Source organism: Eucalyptus grandis, chromosome 8, assembly GCF_016545825.1.
Source record: "Eucalyptus grandis isolate ANBG69807.140 chromosome 8, ASM1654582v1, whole genome shotgun sequence".
In the NCBI taxonomy this organism is placed as follows: Eukaryota; Viridiplantae; Streptophyta; class Magnoliopsida; order Myrtales; family Myrtaceae; genus Eucalyptus; species Eucalyptus grandis.
The window spans coordinates 23,935,798-23,953,624 of record NC_052619.1 but is presented as its reverse complement, the minus strand read 5'-3'; the positions used below and the strand labels follow the sequence as shown (position 1 = coordinate 23,953,624).

At 38.8% G+C, this 17,827-nt stretch overlaps 3 protein-coding genes across 3 annotated transcripts; all 3 read right to left on the bottom strand.

Moving 5' to 3' along the window:
• Positions 1 to 1,367: 1,367 nt before the first annotated feature.
• Positions 1,368 to 5,118, bottom strand: LOC104416766 (probable esterase PIR7A). Its single transcript, XM_010028114.2, has 3 exons — positions 4,712 to 5,118; positions 2,313 to 2,444; positions 1,368 to 1,658 (listed from the first exon to the last, which is right to left on the bottom strand). The coding sequence occupies exons 1-3, from the start codon at positions 5,087 to 5,089 to the stop codon at positions 1,368 to 1,370; spliced, it is 801 nt and encodes a 266-aa protein (XP_010026416.2). The 5' UTR covers positions 5,090 to 5,118.
• Positions 5,119 to 7,077: 1,959 nt separating this feature from the next.
• Positions 7,078 to 10,701, bottom strand: LOC104416765 (probable esterase PIR7A). The gene is made up of 4 exons (XM_010028112.3): positions 10,673 to 10,701; positions 10,120 to 10,492; positions 8,538 to 8,669; positions 7,078 to 7,410 (listed from the first exon to the last, which is right to left on the bottom strand). Exons 1-4 carry the CDS (start codon positions 10,699 to 10,701, stop codon positions 7,114 to 7,116), a joined length of 831 nt encoding a protein of 276 aa, XP_010026414.2. The 3' UTR covers positions 7,078 to 7,113.
• A 1,602-nt stretch (positions 10,702 to 12,303) lies between these two features.
• Positions 12,304 to 13,861, bottom strand: LOC104416764 (salicylic acid-binding protein 2). Its single transcript, XM_010028111.3, has 3 exons — positions 13,484 to 13,861; positions 12,851 to 12,982; positions 12,304 to 12,724 (listed from the first exon to the last, which is right to left on the bottom strand). Exons 1-3 carry the CDS (start codon positions 13,859 to 13,861, stop codon positions 12,437 to 12,439), a joined length of 798 nt encoding a protein of 265 aa, XP_010026413.2. The 3' UTR covers positions 12,304 to 12,436.
• Between the last annotated feature and the right edge of the window lie 3,966 nt (positions 13,862 to 17,827).

Below are 17,827 nucleotides of genomic sequence, written 5' to 3'. Positions count from 1 at the left end.
TCTACTTAGAGAAAGTGCTCGTTTAGGATAACAAAAATCCCTCGAGTAAGCTCGAGCCTCGCTGGCCGACTCTTACGAACGGTCGCCCAAGGCCTGGCAACCGGCGGAGGAAGAAAGAAAAAGAATAAAACAAAATAAAAATTATAAAACAAAATAAAGAGGTTATTAAAAATTTGATTTTTTTTTAAAGTTGTCCATGTTAGAGCTAGTCATGCCACATAGGAAGGCCGATTGACGTCCATGTCAACAATTTCTAGACCTAGCGTCCCAGGCACCGATGTCTTAGGCCCACCCTCAATAGACTTAAGTGCAGATGCTCGCATCTTAAGCGCTGCTCAGATGGACCTGGGCCCATCCTCTATGGAATCGGGCTTGAGCGCTAGGGACCCGGCTTTATTGCCAAGGACGCGAGAATGAGAGTTGAGGTTCGCATGCTCAACCGCAAAGTTTCTAGTCTAAGCGCTACCTAGTCATATTTTGGAAAATGATTTCCAATTTTTTAATGAGGAAATCATTTTTTTGAATTTAAGCTTTAGTAATAAAACCTTTTTTTTTCCATTAACTAAGAAAATATTTTTCGTCCAGTCATTTTCTAAGCAAACCAAACTCTAAAAAATGAGCGAACAGATGAAACCTTAAATTCAAAAAAAAAAAAAAATTGCACCATGAAGTCATTGGAAATCGTCGGAGACCTCTTTTCCTATAATGAATATCAGATATCTCAAGTGTCCGTGCCCCACTTTCTCATATTTAGGTCTCATTTTGGACATGTCCTTAGTCATATTTTAGAAAATAATTTTCAATTTTTTAAAGAGAAAATCACTTTCTTAAATTTAAACTTTTATAAGAAAACATTTTCCATTAACTCATTTTTCTAGACCAACAAAATTCCAAAAAATGAGGAAAATATTTTTCACGAAACAATATGGAGCATTGAATTCAAAACAATTGCCGTGATGAAGTCATTGAAAATCGTCAGAGACCTCTTTTTCTACGATCAATATTAGATATCTCAAGTTTCGACATAAGGCTTTCTTAGGTTTAGGTCTCATTTGGATCCTTAGCTATATAGGATGTTGTGTAACGAAACTTACCCTCAAGTAGAAATTACATCCGGGGGCTTGAAGCGCTGATACATTCTCGATTACGTCAAGATAGGAATCCCTTTCCGTAGTCTTGCTTAAATGACAAATGGTTATGTGCTCAATTGCAATAACGTCGAGGAAATCCTGACAAGCTATTTACGGTCTCTTAGAACCATCTGTTGATCGTAGATTCTTGCAATATTGAGAACTAATGTCATGACCAATTCGAAGGCATGCATATTCATTCGACCTCAGACCATCTTATAACAAGCTATCTTAACCTCAAGAGCAATAACGTTCAGCAATCTCTCCAAGAGCACGACAAAGCTCGTGTGGCTTAGAGAACATGACCATGTGATCCGAGCCGGAGATCACCTTCACTTCATCTGGCCGGTTCATCTCCACCATCCATCTCTGCATGTCTTCCGTTACGATGAGGTCTTGGTCGCACATGATGTAAACCCGGCGGACGGCGCCATATTTGCCCCCTGTTACGGCTACTTCCTCCTTCATCTTGGCTTGATCGGGGTATAGACGAGATTGGCTCATTAGGTAGGACGCCAAAGTCAAATCCTACGACACTCGCAATTTTACTTATCGTGAGCGAATCAAAATATAGAATTTGATTGTGATCAGAAATGGTATCATTCATCACTTTTGCCGCGGTCACTGATATAGCTCATTTAAAAAGTGCACATTTATGTTCAAGACAATCAAATGTGGCGATCCAAGCAATCCCATTATATACTAATTAAATTAAGACCAGCATATGCTTAAGTAAATCTAGCATTTGTAGCCTCTTAAATTGAATTTGTTAAAAACTGCGTACAGTAATCAGTGCCTGCCCTATTTGATTACTTATATTCGACACATTGCACTCTGTTTGGGGTGGACTTTTGTATAATCACGCCGTTCTTTTTGCATTGTTAAAAGTGGTTCAAAACCGGGTCCATTCTAGGCCCATTTTACCCTATTTAATATAAATTCTTCTATCAGCATACAAATCGGCCCAACGCATTCGAGTTAGAAAGTACACAAACAACCCATTTTGCCACTTCTATTCATGTCCGACTCCTGACCTCGACCCACAGCGAACCACAATCTAGGCATGATCTTCGTACAGACATATTTTATGTCGCCTATAAATTTGCTAAGTGACGGTGCAATTCAGTGACTTCTGTAGACTGTAGAGAAACTCAGAAAGAAAAAGGAGGTCTGGGCACCAACCTCAGGTGGGGATAGTTGATACAACTTGGAAGAGAGTAGATCATGTCCCAAAAACAGGGCGGTGGGAGGTCGCGCGGGGCCATCATCAAATGCGTATGCCGAGCCCATGCTAAATTTCAATGCGCGAGCACGCTACATGGATTTGCAAAGGGTAATGCTCATCAAAAGAGTCGTCCTTTAATCTCTTGCAAAAGCGTTCGCAATCAATCAATGTCGAAAATAGAAAAGAACTGTCTATGTATTCTAGAGGCACGTCGAGTAACGCCTACATTGCATAGGCCTTTTTTTTTACTGATAACGAAAATGGGAAAGGGAGGAAAATAGAATAAGATAAGGAGAATCCATTGCAGCCATTGAAGAATCCATAAGCTTATTGTCATCTTATGAGGAAAGTTAAAGAAAGAATACCCAACACTCTAATCATCATTCCTCAAAATGCAGCACTGTCGTCGATCAGCTAACCTATTGGCTGACTGGGCTGCCAAAGCCCAGTTAGCTCACCCGGGCCAAAATTTTACCCTCTTTTCTTCCACTTGAACTGTTGGATTTACTGTACGCGGACGCTTTGGCTGCAGGATGTAATCTTCCTTTATAATCAATATATTAGTGTGTTTTCCGTCAAAAAAAAAACTTTAGAGGATTTCTATTCTGAAATTAATTTGAAAAGTTGCATAATTCTTGAAATCGAATGGACGTTCGGCTGAACTCAGTGCATCAAACGTACGTACGTACTTTTTTCTTAGCACTACGTGCAATTTTTCTCCCGGTGGAAGGTAGAAATAAAGGCTGAGGAGGTCTTAGGCCTCTGATTTTGGTAGAACCTTCTATAGAGGATGTTTTCAATGCAATAAGATGGGAGAAAGGTCATCACAAGTACCATAATTTTTCACATATTACCCATATTGGTGCTATAATTTTCAACCGATCATATAATGTCCTAACTTATAAAACAAATAAAAAAAACTTTCACTTTGGTACCATAACTTTTTAGTAACATCGAAGTGGCATTTAAATTTATGGCACTTGTGGTGAACATTTTTAAAAATAATTGCACTCAAGTAATCGATTGGAAATTATGGTACAAAAGTAACATGTTTCATTTTTCAATAGTTATGACACCAAAATAAGTGTCATATGAAAGTTATGAACACTTATAGTATCAATTCCCCCCGCAAAGAAAAAAATACAACATCCAATATTTAGTTAGTTGCTGGTCTCTCCCCAAATTTGGTGGACTATATTTATGGCTAAACCATACGTTGATTGCTTAGTAATTCCAAATTTGAACTGGCTGCTTATTTCCTACATAGGTAAATCCATCAATTAGTTTTTTTCCTTGGCCTCTCCCACGAAACTATATACTTGCCCTTTGATGAAATAGTTCATTCTATTTGTCTTTTCTGAGTAATGCTGTCTAAAAAAACCCTTCCTAAGTTTGTAATCCCTCGGTCTTGATCTTTAGACATCACGTACATTTACTCAAAGACTTCTTTTAAAATCGACAAATAAAAATGACAGAATTATGGATATTTACATTTAAATAGGTAAATCATATTCAAAAGATCAATAAGACTAAGGGCCCTTCGAAATGACAGCTAAGTACGTGTTTAATGCATGTCATAACTGATCATACTATTACTTTAGGATTCGTAGGAACCCCACGTTGAAGGGACCAATAATGATTGCCCAATTGTAAGCTCATTAATTAAATTATTATTAGGATATGGAGAAAGTGGATCACCTCGGATCAGATGGAAGTAGGTTAATTGCTCACAATTGAATCTAGTTTTTTTTTTTTTTGAAAGGTAATCATATTAAGCTAAAATCAATAATTATAATCTTTATATTTAATTTTTAATTGATGATGCAAGTAGGACGATTCCTTTATTGTATTTTATTTATTTTGACAGCACCATCTTGGGGATCGTGCACCATCTTCCTCATTAAAATAATACTCCGTAGGTAGTGGCAAATCGCTAACGAGATTCAGTAGCTCGAGAATATCGCTATTTGCACTGTTTTAATCCACTCCTGTCTCTTGTAGCCTGGATGCCCTTAAGAACATTTCCCATGAAGCCCAGTGGACTCGATGTTTCATATGGATTTGAGGTACATACACCAGGTTCTTATTATAATTTTTCGGACAAATTTGCAGCAAATCAGCGTTAAAAACTATCTGATCGACACTGAAAATTATTAACCAAGTACTAGTCACGAATCATGAACTGGATATGTTCTTGCCTCCAGGGGCCTTCGTTTCAGTTATGAGACATTGTCAAGAACCTTTCCAGAACCGCCAGTTAGCTCTAGAAAGTATTTACATGTCTTATAGGATGGTACACAGAAGAAATAGACTTGCTCAGAGAGAGAGAGAGAGATTGAGAGAGAGTCACACATACCTGTTCACGGATGGAGTGAAAACTGAGCTCAGGACCCGGCATGATAGCAGCAGCAAAAACAGCAACATCTACTTTCTCAGGAAATCTCTCCATGGCCATCGACAGGCAAAGCCCTCCCATGCTGTGCCCTACCAGAATCACCTTCTTTTCTTGAGGAAGACCCTCCAAGAATTCGAAGAGGGGCTCGACATATTCCACAATCGAATTCAATTCTTGAGCTTGCTTTGGATGGACCCCTGACGTGGCCATGTCTAACGCAGTGACCTTGTAGTCAGAGGACTTGAGGAGGGTGACCACTCTGTACCAGCACCAAGCTCCATGACAAGCCCCGTGGACAAGCACAAAGTGTTTCTCTCTCCGAGTTTCCTTGTTCTCCATGTGCAGTAGTGAGTCAGCTTAGGCCTCTGATTAGCTTTGCTTAATGTTGGAGTTTTTATGAGCTTGGAGAATATTACAGGTTTTCTGTTCCTTTTTCCTACTCTCTAGGTCAAGATCATAGCTTAGTCTAGGGGTACCCAACATTACCCTCGTTCTTTAGCACAGTTGAATTTCCCTTTTGTACTTTCAACTAATATCTCATTCAATGCTTGTCTTGGATGATCAGACAAAACAACATTGCTTGTTCTGATGTCAGATCAAACACTAAAAATAATGGCAAGTATCACTGACTTTTCAAAATTTATACAAACAAACAACCGTATTGGAATCCAATATATATGAAACGGATTGAAACAATAAAAAGATGCACGATTAGCATTTATTTAATTTAAATTATAATCAAACTAAATATAGGAGAATCTTTGCATTCGAACATCCATGTCACCAGTTATTTACAACTTATTATGATCAAATTTTCTTGTTTTACAAACACCAAACCAGTTTATTTGAAGGGAAAAAAAAGGGTTTGGCTTGCTTTACCTCATTAGCAAAATAATTTCATCTTAAGATGCTTTGTGTTTTTCAAGAGAGGATACTTTTCATGAGCAGTCTATCAGTGCGTCACTCTTTATCAAATAAAATAAGACAACAGTAGCACATATCGAGGGAGTAATTCAGGGTATGCTCTAGTCAAGACAATTTGCTATTTCCAACTTCAAGTTCAAGTCAAGGCACTTCCGAAGGGGAAAGGACAATATGCTTGGTCGTCGGCACATAAAAAGAAGAATGCTGCTAGTCTGACCGTCCTCTACGGAATGACAATGAGACGGTCAAAGGCCAGCCACAAAATGTTTTGGAGGAAACCAGTAAACCTACTCGACCGGTTTCAATTTTGACAGGATGTTCTTTTTCAAATTATTTCTATGTTTCCTTATTGCAAACTCAAATTGAGAGACAAAAAATATGAGAGGACACACATAATTATTTTTCTTAAATATGACGAAATAAAAATTAAATTTGATACCGAAATATAAATAATTACATACACTATTTTAAATTTCCTTATTGCATACACTATTTTAATTTCCTTATTGCAAATTCAAACGATTCTCAATTTGATTTTCTTTGGCTGGAAAATTACATACACAATTTTTAAAGTTGGAATTGAGTTCTTCATATATTTCTTATTATTTGAATATTATCACTTTGATTTGTTTCTTTAAATAAGACAAGAAAATAGTTTTTATATGGAAAATGCATTCACATATAATGAAAACAAAAAACCTGTTAACCAAGTCTCCCACTTTGAAGATGGAAAACGCTTGGCTGATGTTTGACCGTCTCTTTTCTTGACTGATGGTACCGTTAGCCAAGCACTTACACGTAGAAATTAACTTATACAGTCATGTCAAATATTTTTTGCTCTTTGCTGGCTTTGATTTTGCTTTGTGATTGGTGCTTCTCTTAATAGCCAAAGAAATCCCACTAATCATGGAGGATTCTTAGGAAATCGACACTTGGTAGAGTCCGCTGATGAATCTCATTATATGCCATGATATTGTTACAAAAATCTCCACACTTAGATCTCTTCCATCGGTCATGATCTTTGAACGCGAACGTCCATCTTAACCTTAATTGACCGAATATTGATCATATCTTGAATAAATCTTGAATTCGAATCTGCACCATTGTAAAGTCTAAATTCTGGTCGAAGATTAATAATTGCGGATTACCTTATCTTGTAATTCAATCATCCTAAACACAACCATTTTGCCCATGCAACATTCTTGATGCAAATAACGTAATTCTAAATGCTATTATTATCCAAATGCAATGCAATGGAATGCTAAATGCCTAACGTAACTTTAATTTAAGGGTCAGAATCGACCCCTAATTTTCATGCGATGGATAATTAAATAAAATAGTAAAAGATTTAGATGTCGATAATGGATCAAATCTCTAAATGTCTTGAGCGAATCCCCCTTATTTTCATGGTGATGAGAGAACTTGCATGGCCACGGATCTCAAGAGCAATAACATTCAGCAATCTCTCCAAGAGCATCACAAAGCTCATGTGGCTTAGAGAACATGACCATGTGATCTGAGCCAGAGATCACCTTCACTTCATCTGGCGGGTTCATCTCCACCATCCATCTATGTACGTCTTCCTTTATGGCAAGGTCCTGGTCGCACACGATGTAGACCCGGCGAACAGTGCCGTATTTGCCCTTTGTCACTGCTGCTGCTGCTTCCTCCTCCATCCTGGCTTCATCAGGGTACAGACGAAATGGCCTCACTAAGTAGGACGCCAAAGTCAAGTCCTACGACATTTTGCAATAACTCATCAAGAGAAAAGTCAAAACATTACTTTAGCTTTGATGTAAATAATATTGTGTATTACTTTTATCATGACCGTCGACAACTCTCTTGAGAACCGCTATCTAATTTTATCATTCTAAATAATATTCTTTTTATGTTTTGGACTGCCATATTTGGCGATCAGAATGACTCAATCACATACAAATTGAAACAAGATAAACATATTCCTAAATAAATCTAGGATTTGTGGCCTAATTGAAGCTATTGAATACTGAGCCTACTCTATTTGATTACCAATAGTGAACACATTACACGGTATTTGTAATTTCAAAGGAAGTATAATTACAAAATGTTCTATTATCATGAATTCCTCAAAACTAACCACAACCTTAAGTTGATCAAAAGTGGTGGACACCCATGGTCCCATGCTGCACGGGTACATCCCCAATGTACTTTGCTGAGGCGGAGTTTCGTCAAATCATGCTGTCCTTTTTGTATTGTTAAAAGTAGATTGAAATTGGGTTTATTCTAAAATCATTTACACTTGTAGGGGATATCCACGTCAATTATAATAAATATTAATGATAAATTTATAAATATGAGAAAAAAATCTCGCTCTTAAAGTTAACTTTTGGTCCAAGAAAGACCAAAAACCACCTAACAACACCCACGTGAAATTAGATTCTTATAAGACCCATTTCACCATAGTTAACATATGTCTTTTTTAGAATTTCATTTAGACCCATCAATTGTCACATGATATCCAACTCATTAATTTGATATTAAATTTAATGAAAACTAATAGATAAAAATTTTGTCACCGGTATAACAATTTGAAGCCTTTCATGGTATCGATCATTTTTTCTTTTTCTTTTTAACTATATACATCTCAGCACATCATATTCAACTAAAAAAGTGCATGATTAACCCATTTTGCCAACTCTATTAACCATGCCCAATTCCTTACCTCGAACTATAACAAACCATAATCCAGGCAACATTTTCATATATACATTTTTCATGTCGCCTATACATTTGCTAAGTGCTGATGCAATTAAGGGCCTTTTGTAGAGAAACACAGGGGGAAAAAAAGAACGTACAAAGACAGAAGAAGAAGATCGGCACCAACCTCAGGTGGGGAGAGTTGATAGAGCTTGGAAGAGAGAACATCAAATCCGAATAACATGGAAGTGGGAGGTCGTGAAGGGCCATCATCAAAAGCGTATGCCATGTCCATGCGATTTTCGAATCTGCGCTCATTCTATATGGATTTGCAAGGTAATGTGAATCAGAAGAGTCGTCCGATAATCTCGCGCAAAAGCATTTTCGATACCATTGCATAGGTCCTTTTTTTCTTTTTTTTCACTAATAAACAAAGTGAAAAAAGGAAAAAAAAAAGAAGAAGAATACATCTCGGCCATTGAAGACCTAATAAAACTATTATCATCTTCTGAGGAGATAAATTACTACACTACTCTAAATTTAGAGGATCCCTATTTTAAATTTAATTTGAGTAATTATTTCTATATTTCTTTCTTTTCCTTTTTTTCTTCATTGTGAGCCTGCAAGCCTTACTGGCCACAATCTAAAAAAAGGAAAAAGAAATAACAAGATAAAAATAAAAAATTCAGAAATCTTTGTAAAATATTATGATTATTGTTCCTGTCAATATCAACTCTATCACGTGAGACAACCAATGTTCATATAAGCGATTTTTGACCAAAATTGGCCAAAATGACTGTATTGGCAAATTGTCTAAAAGTTTAAGATTTAATTTGTCACATTGATAAGTTTAAAACTGAATTGATATCCATAAAGTAAGTTTATGATTTTTTTTTGGTAATTTACCTGGCAAATTTTTCACCAGCAAAAAGTGGAAACAAAGGCTGGTCTTAGGCATCTGATTTTGGTAAAAACTTCGAGAAAGGATATTTTTTGTGCAATAAGATACAACATCCAAATTTTCAGTAAGTGACCGGCCTCTCCCCCATTTTGCTAGAAACTTCGATAAGTGGCCGGCCTCTCGGCCAAATCATGGTCAGATTGCGTGACTTTTCGCAAATTTGTTGATTATGCTCATTCTATTTGTCTTTTAAAATGATGCTGTCTCTAAAACCTTTCTTTTGTACTTCATGTTTGTAACCATAGCACATACATAGAAAGACTTCTTTGCAAACCGATAAATGGGTAATGACGGATTTATGGATATTTAAATGGGTGAATGATATTCAAGCAATCAATACAAGTTTATTACATCACATTGATTATATTGCATTCAACCTATCATATTGTTTAATCTGGGCATGCATCTTCACGCAACGATAGGGACCTCTCCGTGAAAGTGATGAGTTTTGGAAAGCATCCGCTGAAAGCATGTCTCAATGGGAACATAGAGCTTGCGCTAGCAACAGATCATATACAATGCTAAAATTGAAAAGGCTAATCTGGAAGAAACTTTCCCTTAAAAGTTAGTATTGACAATTACCTACGTTGACTTTTTTTTCTTTTTTTTTTTGGGGTCGAAGCCTACGTTGACTTTGTTAGCAGGAAGTCTTTCTCTCTTTTTGGTCGAAATAGTAGCGGCGATTCATCACTCATCGTCACGCATGCGTGGATGAACAGATGAAGAATCACTTTGATGATGAGGACTTTTTGAGAAATTATTTCATGCACCCAAAAAACAGTTGGACCATTTATCGGTTCGCCCATACCTCTTCACGGATGGACCGGATACTCAGCTCAGGACCAGGCATGAAAGCAGCAGCAAAAATCGCAACATCTACTTTCTCGGGAAATCTCTCCATGGCCATCGACAGGACAAGCCCTCCCATGCTATGCCCCACCAAAATCACCTTCTCTTCCTGATGCAGACCCTCCAAGAATTCGAAGAGAGGCTCCACGTATTCCACGATCGAATTCAAATCTCGAGCTTGCTTTGGATTGACACCTGAAGCGGCCATGTCCAAGGCAGTCACCTTGTGGCCTGAGGACTTGAGGAGGGTGGCCACTCTGTACCAGCACCAAGCTCCGTGGCAAGCCCCGTGGACCAACACGAAGTGTCTCTCTCTCTCTCTCTCTCTGAGTCTGTTTGTCCTCCATGTTAGAAAGATTGGATTTTGCTCTCAGTTTTGGAGATTATATATTATTAGGTCTTGGAAAGCGATGAAAGTCGGTCTTTGGGCATCATCTTTAATCTCAGTTTGGCCTCAAGAGAGGACGATATAAAATTAATGGCAATTATTGCTCAAGCCAAAGCGTACTGACAAAAGGAATAAAGACAAGAGGATGTCCATACGCCTGAAAGAATCTCCAATCATGAGAATAACGATTAAAACTTTGTCAGTTGAATCTAGGCCGTTCATTCAGAAGTGAAAGCAACTGTTTGATTGATAAGAATATACTTGTGTAAGGTCTGGTTTGTAAGAGTTCCGAAATGTTTGACCAATTATATAATTGCTCGATAGAGTAAAGATAGGTTCAACTGGAAATATTGCTATGACCTTGGATTTGGGCTCTCTCAATGATCTCTCAGATGAAGGTACAACATTTTTGCACATTCTGCCAATTTAAATTGATGCGGTCAGATTTTCTTAACATACTTCAATCTAGTTTTGCCAGGCCAGGGCAGGGGCAGGGGCAGGGGCTATGTACAAGGTATAATCACTTTGAACCCAAACAATTCAGTGCGTCATGACTGATTATGTCTATCAAATATGCAGTTGTAAAGAGAAAGTTTCATACTTCTACTGTTGGGAAAATATGGCATCGAATTGGACAGAACAATGAAGTCAAATCTTTAGAGTAATCAAGTCGGACTTTGAGCCGTGATATTACTTTCTTTAAGGATTTATTTGCTCCACGAAGTTGCTAATGGTAACCGGTAAATTTCCTCCAGTATACTACAAAGTCTCAAATGAAGCAATTCTAATATTTCTCCAATGAGTCTCATGAAAAACAATTGAAAACAATGGTTGTATAATCTTTCGAAAGAAGAGGAAAATGAAAGAAGATGTAAGTTTGATCTCAAAACAAACGTTGAAAAGACTTAAAGAAATTCTTCGGGAAATGTTGCAAAAAGAACAAAGGCAATCCTTCGGGAAATGTTGCAAAATGAACAATTACATCTCAAAAGTTACGTTGAAAAGACTTTAAAAAAATTCAGAATTAAATAAATAAAAAATAAAAAATAATCGTAACTTTTCGTGAACAATCGCATTATTTCAACAAGACTTTATAGTTAATTTTCAATAAAAGAAAATATGATCATCGGTTAGTGCCAAATCTCGTCCACGTGCGCACTCACATCTTTTTCGATGTGAGACAAGGCATCTCTTCATTTGTTTTATAAACAAACTACCAACATCTGCTGTAATGTTTCCACCCTGTTTGGGATAGGTGAGAGTAAAGGTGATCAAATGGCAACAAAAGAGAGTTCCAATGGCGGCTTGTTGGGACAAGGGTGAGTCTGCAACTTATGGGCAAGACGTAGTTTGGGGGTCTGCCATGGAAATGGACTTTGAGAGGTTGTGGCTTTTGTTTTGGTATGGCAACTCGAAGAAGAGACAGTGGCGATAGATGATCCTCTGCCGTCGAGTGACTGGTTCTTGGACTGATCTTATGTTGATGGACACCCCAACAAATGTATGAGATATCGGAGTTTAATGGAAATCAAGAACCGATGAATAATGGCTAGTAGACCTCAACACATATACGCTATTTTTTAAACCTGCTAATAAAAGAGAGAACGAAATGCCGATTCCATTGATGAGGCAAAGATTAAATCGTCTATCTAAAATGGATACTAGCAAAATCCGTTTATACTAACTGAAGGAACGACCACATTGAACGTACCAAAATAGTACAAGGATTTTATAGAACCAATTGAAAGTACGGAAATGGTTGGCACACTAGACAGAAGTTTAGACACCAATCTGTAAACATTAACTTGTCAAAACAGCTTAAAAATCTATAGAAGCGCATGCCTCTAACTGAGTTATAGTCGTATTGACAAGAATACACTTACAACCCTCAGGAATGATTCTCTGCAATCTGTTTAAGAGTAGAACAAAACTCCAGCGGTTTAGAGAACATGACCATGTGATCTGAATTAGAGATCGCACACACTTCGTCCGCAGGATTGTGTTCGATCATCCATCTCTGCAGCTCTTCTTTTATCACAAGGTCTTCGTTGCACACAATGTAAACTCGACGAACCGAACCGTACTTTGCCGCTGTGACCGTTTCTTCTGCCTTCAGTCGGGATTCATCCGGAAACAAACGGACAGGTCTCATCAAGTACGAGGCCAATGTCAAATCCTACATAAAATGATTGCTAATAAAAGAACTTGATTCTGAGCTCGTTTATCATATGGGAAATTTTGTTTGATGTCGATAAACAAAATTACGAGAATCTTAATTGATAAAATCGTCGAATGTACTTACCTCGGGTGGAGAGAGTTGATACAGCTTAGAGGCCACAAAATTGTATCCAAACAGCAAAGTGGTCGGAGGCTTTTCAGGGCCATCATCAAAAGCATATTCTGTGTCCATGTATGAATCCAATCTGCGAGCATTCTGAGAATATGCAAGCAGTACACATATCACTGCAATGAACTGCAGAATTATCTTATTCCAAAAATAAAAATAAAAATTATGTTTCTCATGAAGATCATAAAAAGGATTAATTGCTGCTTATGATTATGACAAGTGTTACTCTCGTAATGATGGATGTGCAATGGATTTTCTTCTATGTTTGGAAGAGAGAACCTTTCGGGACTACCCTGTTTCTCTTGTCCTGATGATGACTTGATAATTGCCTCTCCATGACAGATTTTTTCCCAAATCGATCACATGGCTCTTAATTGGAAAATCTAGATCATGTATGTCGACTGAAATTCCGAACCCATTCGTCTTACACTGAATTAAAACCGATATGGTCAACAGAGCGATTAGTGGAGGCTAAATGCGAAGTGTGTTTGTTGATATACACAAATCCTTCGGGATCAGAATTGAAACTACGATCGAAACATGTTTTTTATCCTAAATTCACTCTCCAAAGTAGAAAGAAGTACCTACCTCCTCAATGACAGAGGTAACGCTGAGCTTAGGACCATACATGAATGCAGCTACAAACACAGCAACTGCAATTTTCTCAGGAAATTTCTCCATGGCCATTGAAATCACGATCCCACCCAAGCTATGCCCCACCAGGATCACCTTCTCTCCCTGCGGAAGACCCTCGAAGAATTCGAACAGCGGGTCAACATATTCCACGATGGAGTTCAGCTCTCGAGGCTGCTTCGGATGGACCCCTGAAGCGGCCATATCTAGGGCAGTGACCTTGTGGCCTGAGGACTCGAGGAGGGTGGCCACTTTGTACCAGCACCAAGCTCCATGGCAAGCCCCGTGGACCAGCACAAAATGCTTCTCTCTCTCTGTTTCTTTTCCCTCCATACCTGGTGAGTTGTCTGTTCGGGCTTTTGTCAGATTCGCTTTGGTTGATATAGGATTTGTGTTTGTTAAGTTGGAGTTTTAATGATTGTTGTATAGTGGGTCCCTAGTTAATTTGACTCGTTTCAGTGTGATTTTATTTTCCTTTTATGGAAGTCAATAAATTTGCTCCTTGCGATGACGGAAGTCCTAATCGGATGATTTTTTTTTTTTTTTTTTTGGTCAGAAACGATAAACTATATAGAAGAAGTAAATCCAGTACAACCAACAGCTAAAGCGTCCGCGCAAATTAGATCAACTAAGTAAAACGGGGGAAACACAACCCAATTCTGAAAAAGAGAAGAGCCGTCGTGGGCCTTGGCGGCCCAATCAGCAGCGACGTTCGCTTCCCTGCGACAGTGCCCTAGCGACAGATTAGGGAAAAGTGAAAGCAAGTAGGCGGCTTCGAGGAAAAGAGGCCGATCCTCCCATGGCGGCTTGCAGCGGCGATGGAGTATGTCGACCACAAGGCGGCTATCTGATTCTAGAAGGATCGGGGCTGCTGTTAATCCACGGCGTTGCAGATGCTGTAGAGTTAAGGATACTGCTTGGATCTCGGCTTGTAGTGCAAAAGTTGCAGGAAAATGCTTCGAAAAACCATCGGTAAGTCGTCCTTGATGATCCCTACATACACACGCCATAGTTCCTTCTGTGGATTCTAATATGTGCGATCCATCTACATTTATTTTCAATTTGCCCGGATCGGGAGGCTACCAAAGAGATCCCCTGCACTGGAGCGAGCGGCCTTTACTGGTTAGAGAGGACGCTGTAAGGTGAGCCATGTGAGCGCCAGCCAAAGCATCCTCTGCTACCCGAGATGGTCGAAGCTTCTCACGCCGGAAGATGTAGCCGTTTCGAGCATGCCAGATCTGCCATAAAACAGAGTCCAGAGTTGCCAAGGCAGGTAAGGAATTTCGACCCTGAACTTGCTGTACAATCCAATCATCTATTCTAGAAATCTGCATAGGTGAAATCTTGATGTTTAAGCTGGGATGTGACCAGACATTTGTAGTCCATGGACATAATAGGAACAAATGCTATAGAGTTTATGGGTGATTCCGATCATAGAGAAGACAGCAGGGGTTATCAATTATATGTCGCTGATATAGATTGAACCGTGTAGCTAAAGCATTCTGACAAAGCGACCATAAAAACACTCTAATCTTTGGGGGAGAGTGCATCTTCCAGATTTTTTTCCATAACCAACCTGGGTGCTGATAAGAAGAGGAAGTCGTACCTATAATCTGATGTTGTGCAGTTGCATTGAAAGTGTGATAAGCAGATTTAACTGTAAAAGCGCCATCTTTGGTAGCGGTCCAAACAAGCTTATTTGTGGCGGAATTTGGTCGCAAAGGGATAGCAGTAATATGTTCAATTACCTGAATGTCAAAGAACCTATGTAGGAGATTGACATTCCAGGAATTGGTGGACGAATCAATAAGATCAGCCACCCAAACAGGTTCTTCACGAGCTAAAGGGCCACCTAGGATACCAAATGGGAGCCATTTATCACCACGAATTCTAATAGATTTCCCGTCACCTACAGACCAACGTAAGTTGGGTAGGATGGCATCCCAACCTAGCAGAAGACTCTGCCAGCCCCATGAGGGTCGAGAGCCTCTATCTGCATTAAAAATAGTTCTAGAATGGAAATAGAGACCCTTAAAAACCTTACTGCAGAGAGATAAAGGTTGACTGAACAAACGCCAAACCTGCTTCGACAACATTGCTTTATTAAAAGTCTGAAGGTCTCTAAAACCTAAACCACCAACAGCTTTGCTTGTCTTTAAAACATCCCACTGTCGCCAATGAATTCCTGTTTTATTGATGTTATTCTGCCACCAAAATCTGGCTATACTTTTCTCTATAGATCTGTAAATAGACACAGGAATCTTGAAAATAGACATTGCGTATTGAGGGATAGCCTGGATAACAGTTTTCAGAAGAATCTCCTTCCCACCCTTTGAAATCAGATTAGATTTCCAACTTTTCAACTTTGAATGAACCCTTCCCATTAACCACGAGAATATGTCCTTCTTTGAACGTCCCCAATCAGATGGTATTCCTAAATATCTCCCAGATTTAGTCAGAATAGGAACACGCAGCTCATAAGCCAAATTCTGTTGCAAAAGAACCGGGCAGTCTTTTCCAAAGTAGATGCCAGATTTATTTCGATTTATTTCCTACCCTGTTGCTAAACAATACTGTTGTAAAATATTCGAGAGATTCTGACATTCATTTACAGTACCATCAAGAAAGAAAATGGCATCATTTGCAAAAAACAGGTGCGATAAAGTAGGGCACCACCTGTTTAGTTTAAGTCCCTTAATGTGTTCCATTTCAACAGCTTTCTTAATAAGGGTAGATAAAAGGTTTGCCAATAGAATAAAAAGATAGGGGAGAGAGGATCACCCCTGTCTAAGACCCTCGGTAGGGTGGAAATAGCGAAGATGCTGTCCATTCAGTTTAACACAGGATGATTGAGTTGAGATACATTGCATAATCCACCCAACCCATAAAGAGTGAAAGCCCAATCTAAGAAGATAATCCTGAAGAAAATCCCATTCCACCCTGTCGTACGCTTTTCTCATGTCTACTTTCAAGACTGCTTTATAGGTACTCCTTCCTTTCTTCACTCGCAGCTGGTGTAAAAATTCCTGGACAAGTAGAATGTTGTCCTGAATCTGCCTGCCCCCCACAAATGCAGACTGTTCCTCAGAGATAAGGCTCGGTAGGAGAGGTTTTAACCGATTGGCAATAACTTTAGAAATTACCTTATAAGCATAATTACACAAACCGATTGGGCGATATTGCTCCAGACTTTCTAGATGAGGAACTTTTGGAATCAAAGCAATCAGAGTCTTGTTTAGATCTGTGGGCATAACACTAGTAGTAAAAAAGTTACTAACTGCTACAAAGAGATCAGATTTAATAATATCCCAGTGTGTCTGATAGAATAAGCCATTGAGGCCATCGGGGCCCGGAGCCTTGGATGCTCCTAGTTGAAAAGTAGCCTGCTGCACCTCTTCAAAAGTAAGAGGTGCAGTTAAACTAGTATTCATGTCATGAGTTACTAAAGGAGTACACTGATTGAGTATTGGCGCATAGTCACGCCTACCAACAGAACGATAGAGACGTGAAAAGTACCCCGTTGCCATCTCCTTTAGTCGTGTAGGATCCCTCACCCAAATATCGTCATCGTCCTTTAGCATAGTAATGCGATTTCGTTGACGACGCTGAATTGTTGTAGCATGAAAAAACCAGGTATTCTTATCACCCCATTTAAGCCAATTAAGCCTGGAATGAATAGCCCAATATTGTTCTTCATGACTTCACACTGTCTGCAATTCTTTCTTCAAGTTAGTTGCCTCGGCAAGATCATAAAAACCTTGATGTTGATTAGTAAGGTTTTGCAGTTGTAGCTACAGAGCATTAACCCTGAGTTGATTATTCGAAAATTTAGAGCGACTCCACGACTGTAAAGAAGCCGAGACAGCTCGAATCTTAGTGTGTAGAGAGACTGGCCTTGAACGAACAGCATTCCAAGAAGAATTAATAACTTCCCGGCATTCTACATCCTGGTCCCAATAAGATTCATACATAAAGTAATGCTGTCTAGATCCACAGACTGGTAGAGTATTCAAAATAAGAGGGCTATGATCTGAACCAACAGCAGGTAAAGCCTAAACCTCAGCCTGAGGAAACAAGATTCTCCAATCCAGGGAGCAAATAGCATGATCAAGACATTCCTTGATTAAATCCTCCCCTTGACGATTATTAATCCACGTAAATGCACACCCATTTGCTTCAATAGGCATTAAAGAACAGTCATTTAAAATAGATCGGAGCGAAGCTAACCGATTACAATCTGCTGGCCTGCCTCCTTGCTTTTCCCAATTAAATAGAATTTCATTAAAGTCACCAATACAG

Excerpts from the sequence above, each read along its gene's own strand:
- LOC104416766 (XM_010028114.2), bottom strand. The coding sequence starts at position 5,089 with ATGGAGAACAAGGAAACTCGGAGAGAGAAACACTTTGTGCTTGTCCAC. Across the intron at positions 2,445-4,711 it reads TTCACTCCATCCGTGAACAG|CGTGCTCGCGCATTGAAATT; the intron begins GTATGTGTGACT and ends AAATCCATGTAG. Across the intron at positions 1,659-2,312 it reads ATCAACTATCCCCACCTGAG|GATTTGACTTTGGCGTCCTA; the intron begins GTTGGTGCCCAG and ends CGAGTGTCGTAG.
- LOC104416765 (XM_010028112.3), bottom strand. The coding sequence starts at position 10,701 with ATGGACATCCTCTTGTCTTTATTCCTTTT. Across the intron at positions 10,493-10,672 it reads CTCTTGTCTTTATTCCTTTT|ACTCAGAGAGAGAGAGAGAG; the intron begins GTCAGTACGCTT and ends GAGGACAAACAG. Across the intron at positions 7,411-8,537 it reads ATCAACTCTCCCCACCTGAG|GACTTGACTTTGGCGTCCTA; the intron begins GTTGGTGCCGAT and ends AAAATGTCGTAG.
- LOC104416764 (XM_010028111.3), bottom strand. The coding sequence starts at position 13,861 with ATGGAGGGAAAAGAAACAGAGAGAGAGAAGCATTTTGTGCTGGTCCAC. Across the intron at positions 12,983-13,483 it reads TTACCTCTGTCATTGAGGAG|AATGCTCGCAGATTGGATTC; the intron begins GTAGGTACTTCT and ends GCATATTCTCAG. Across the intron at positions 12,725-12,850 it reads ATCAACTCTCTCCACCCGAG|GATTTGACATTGGCCTCGTA; the intron begins GTAAGTACATTC and ends CATTTTATGTAG.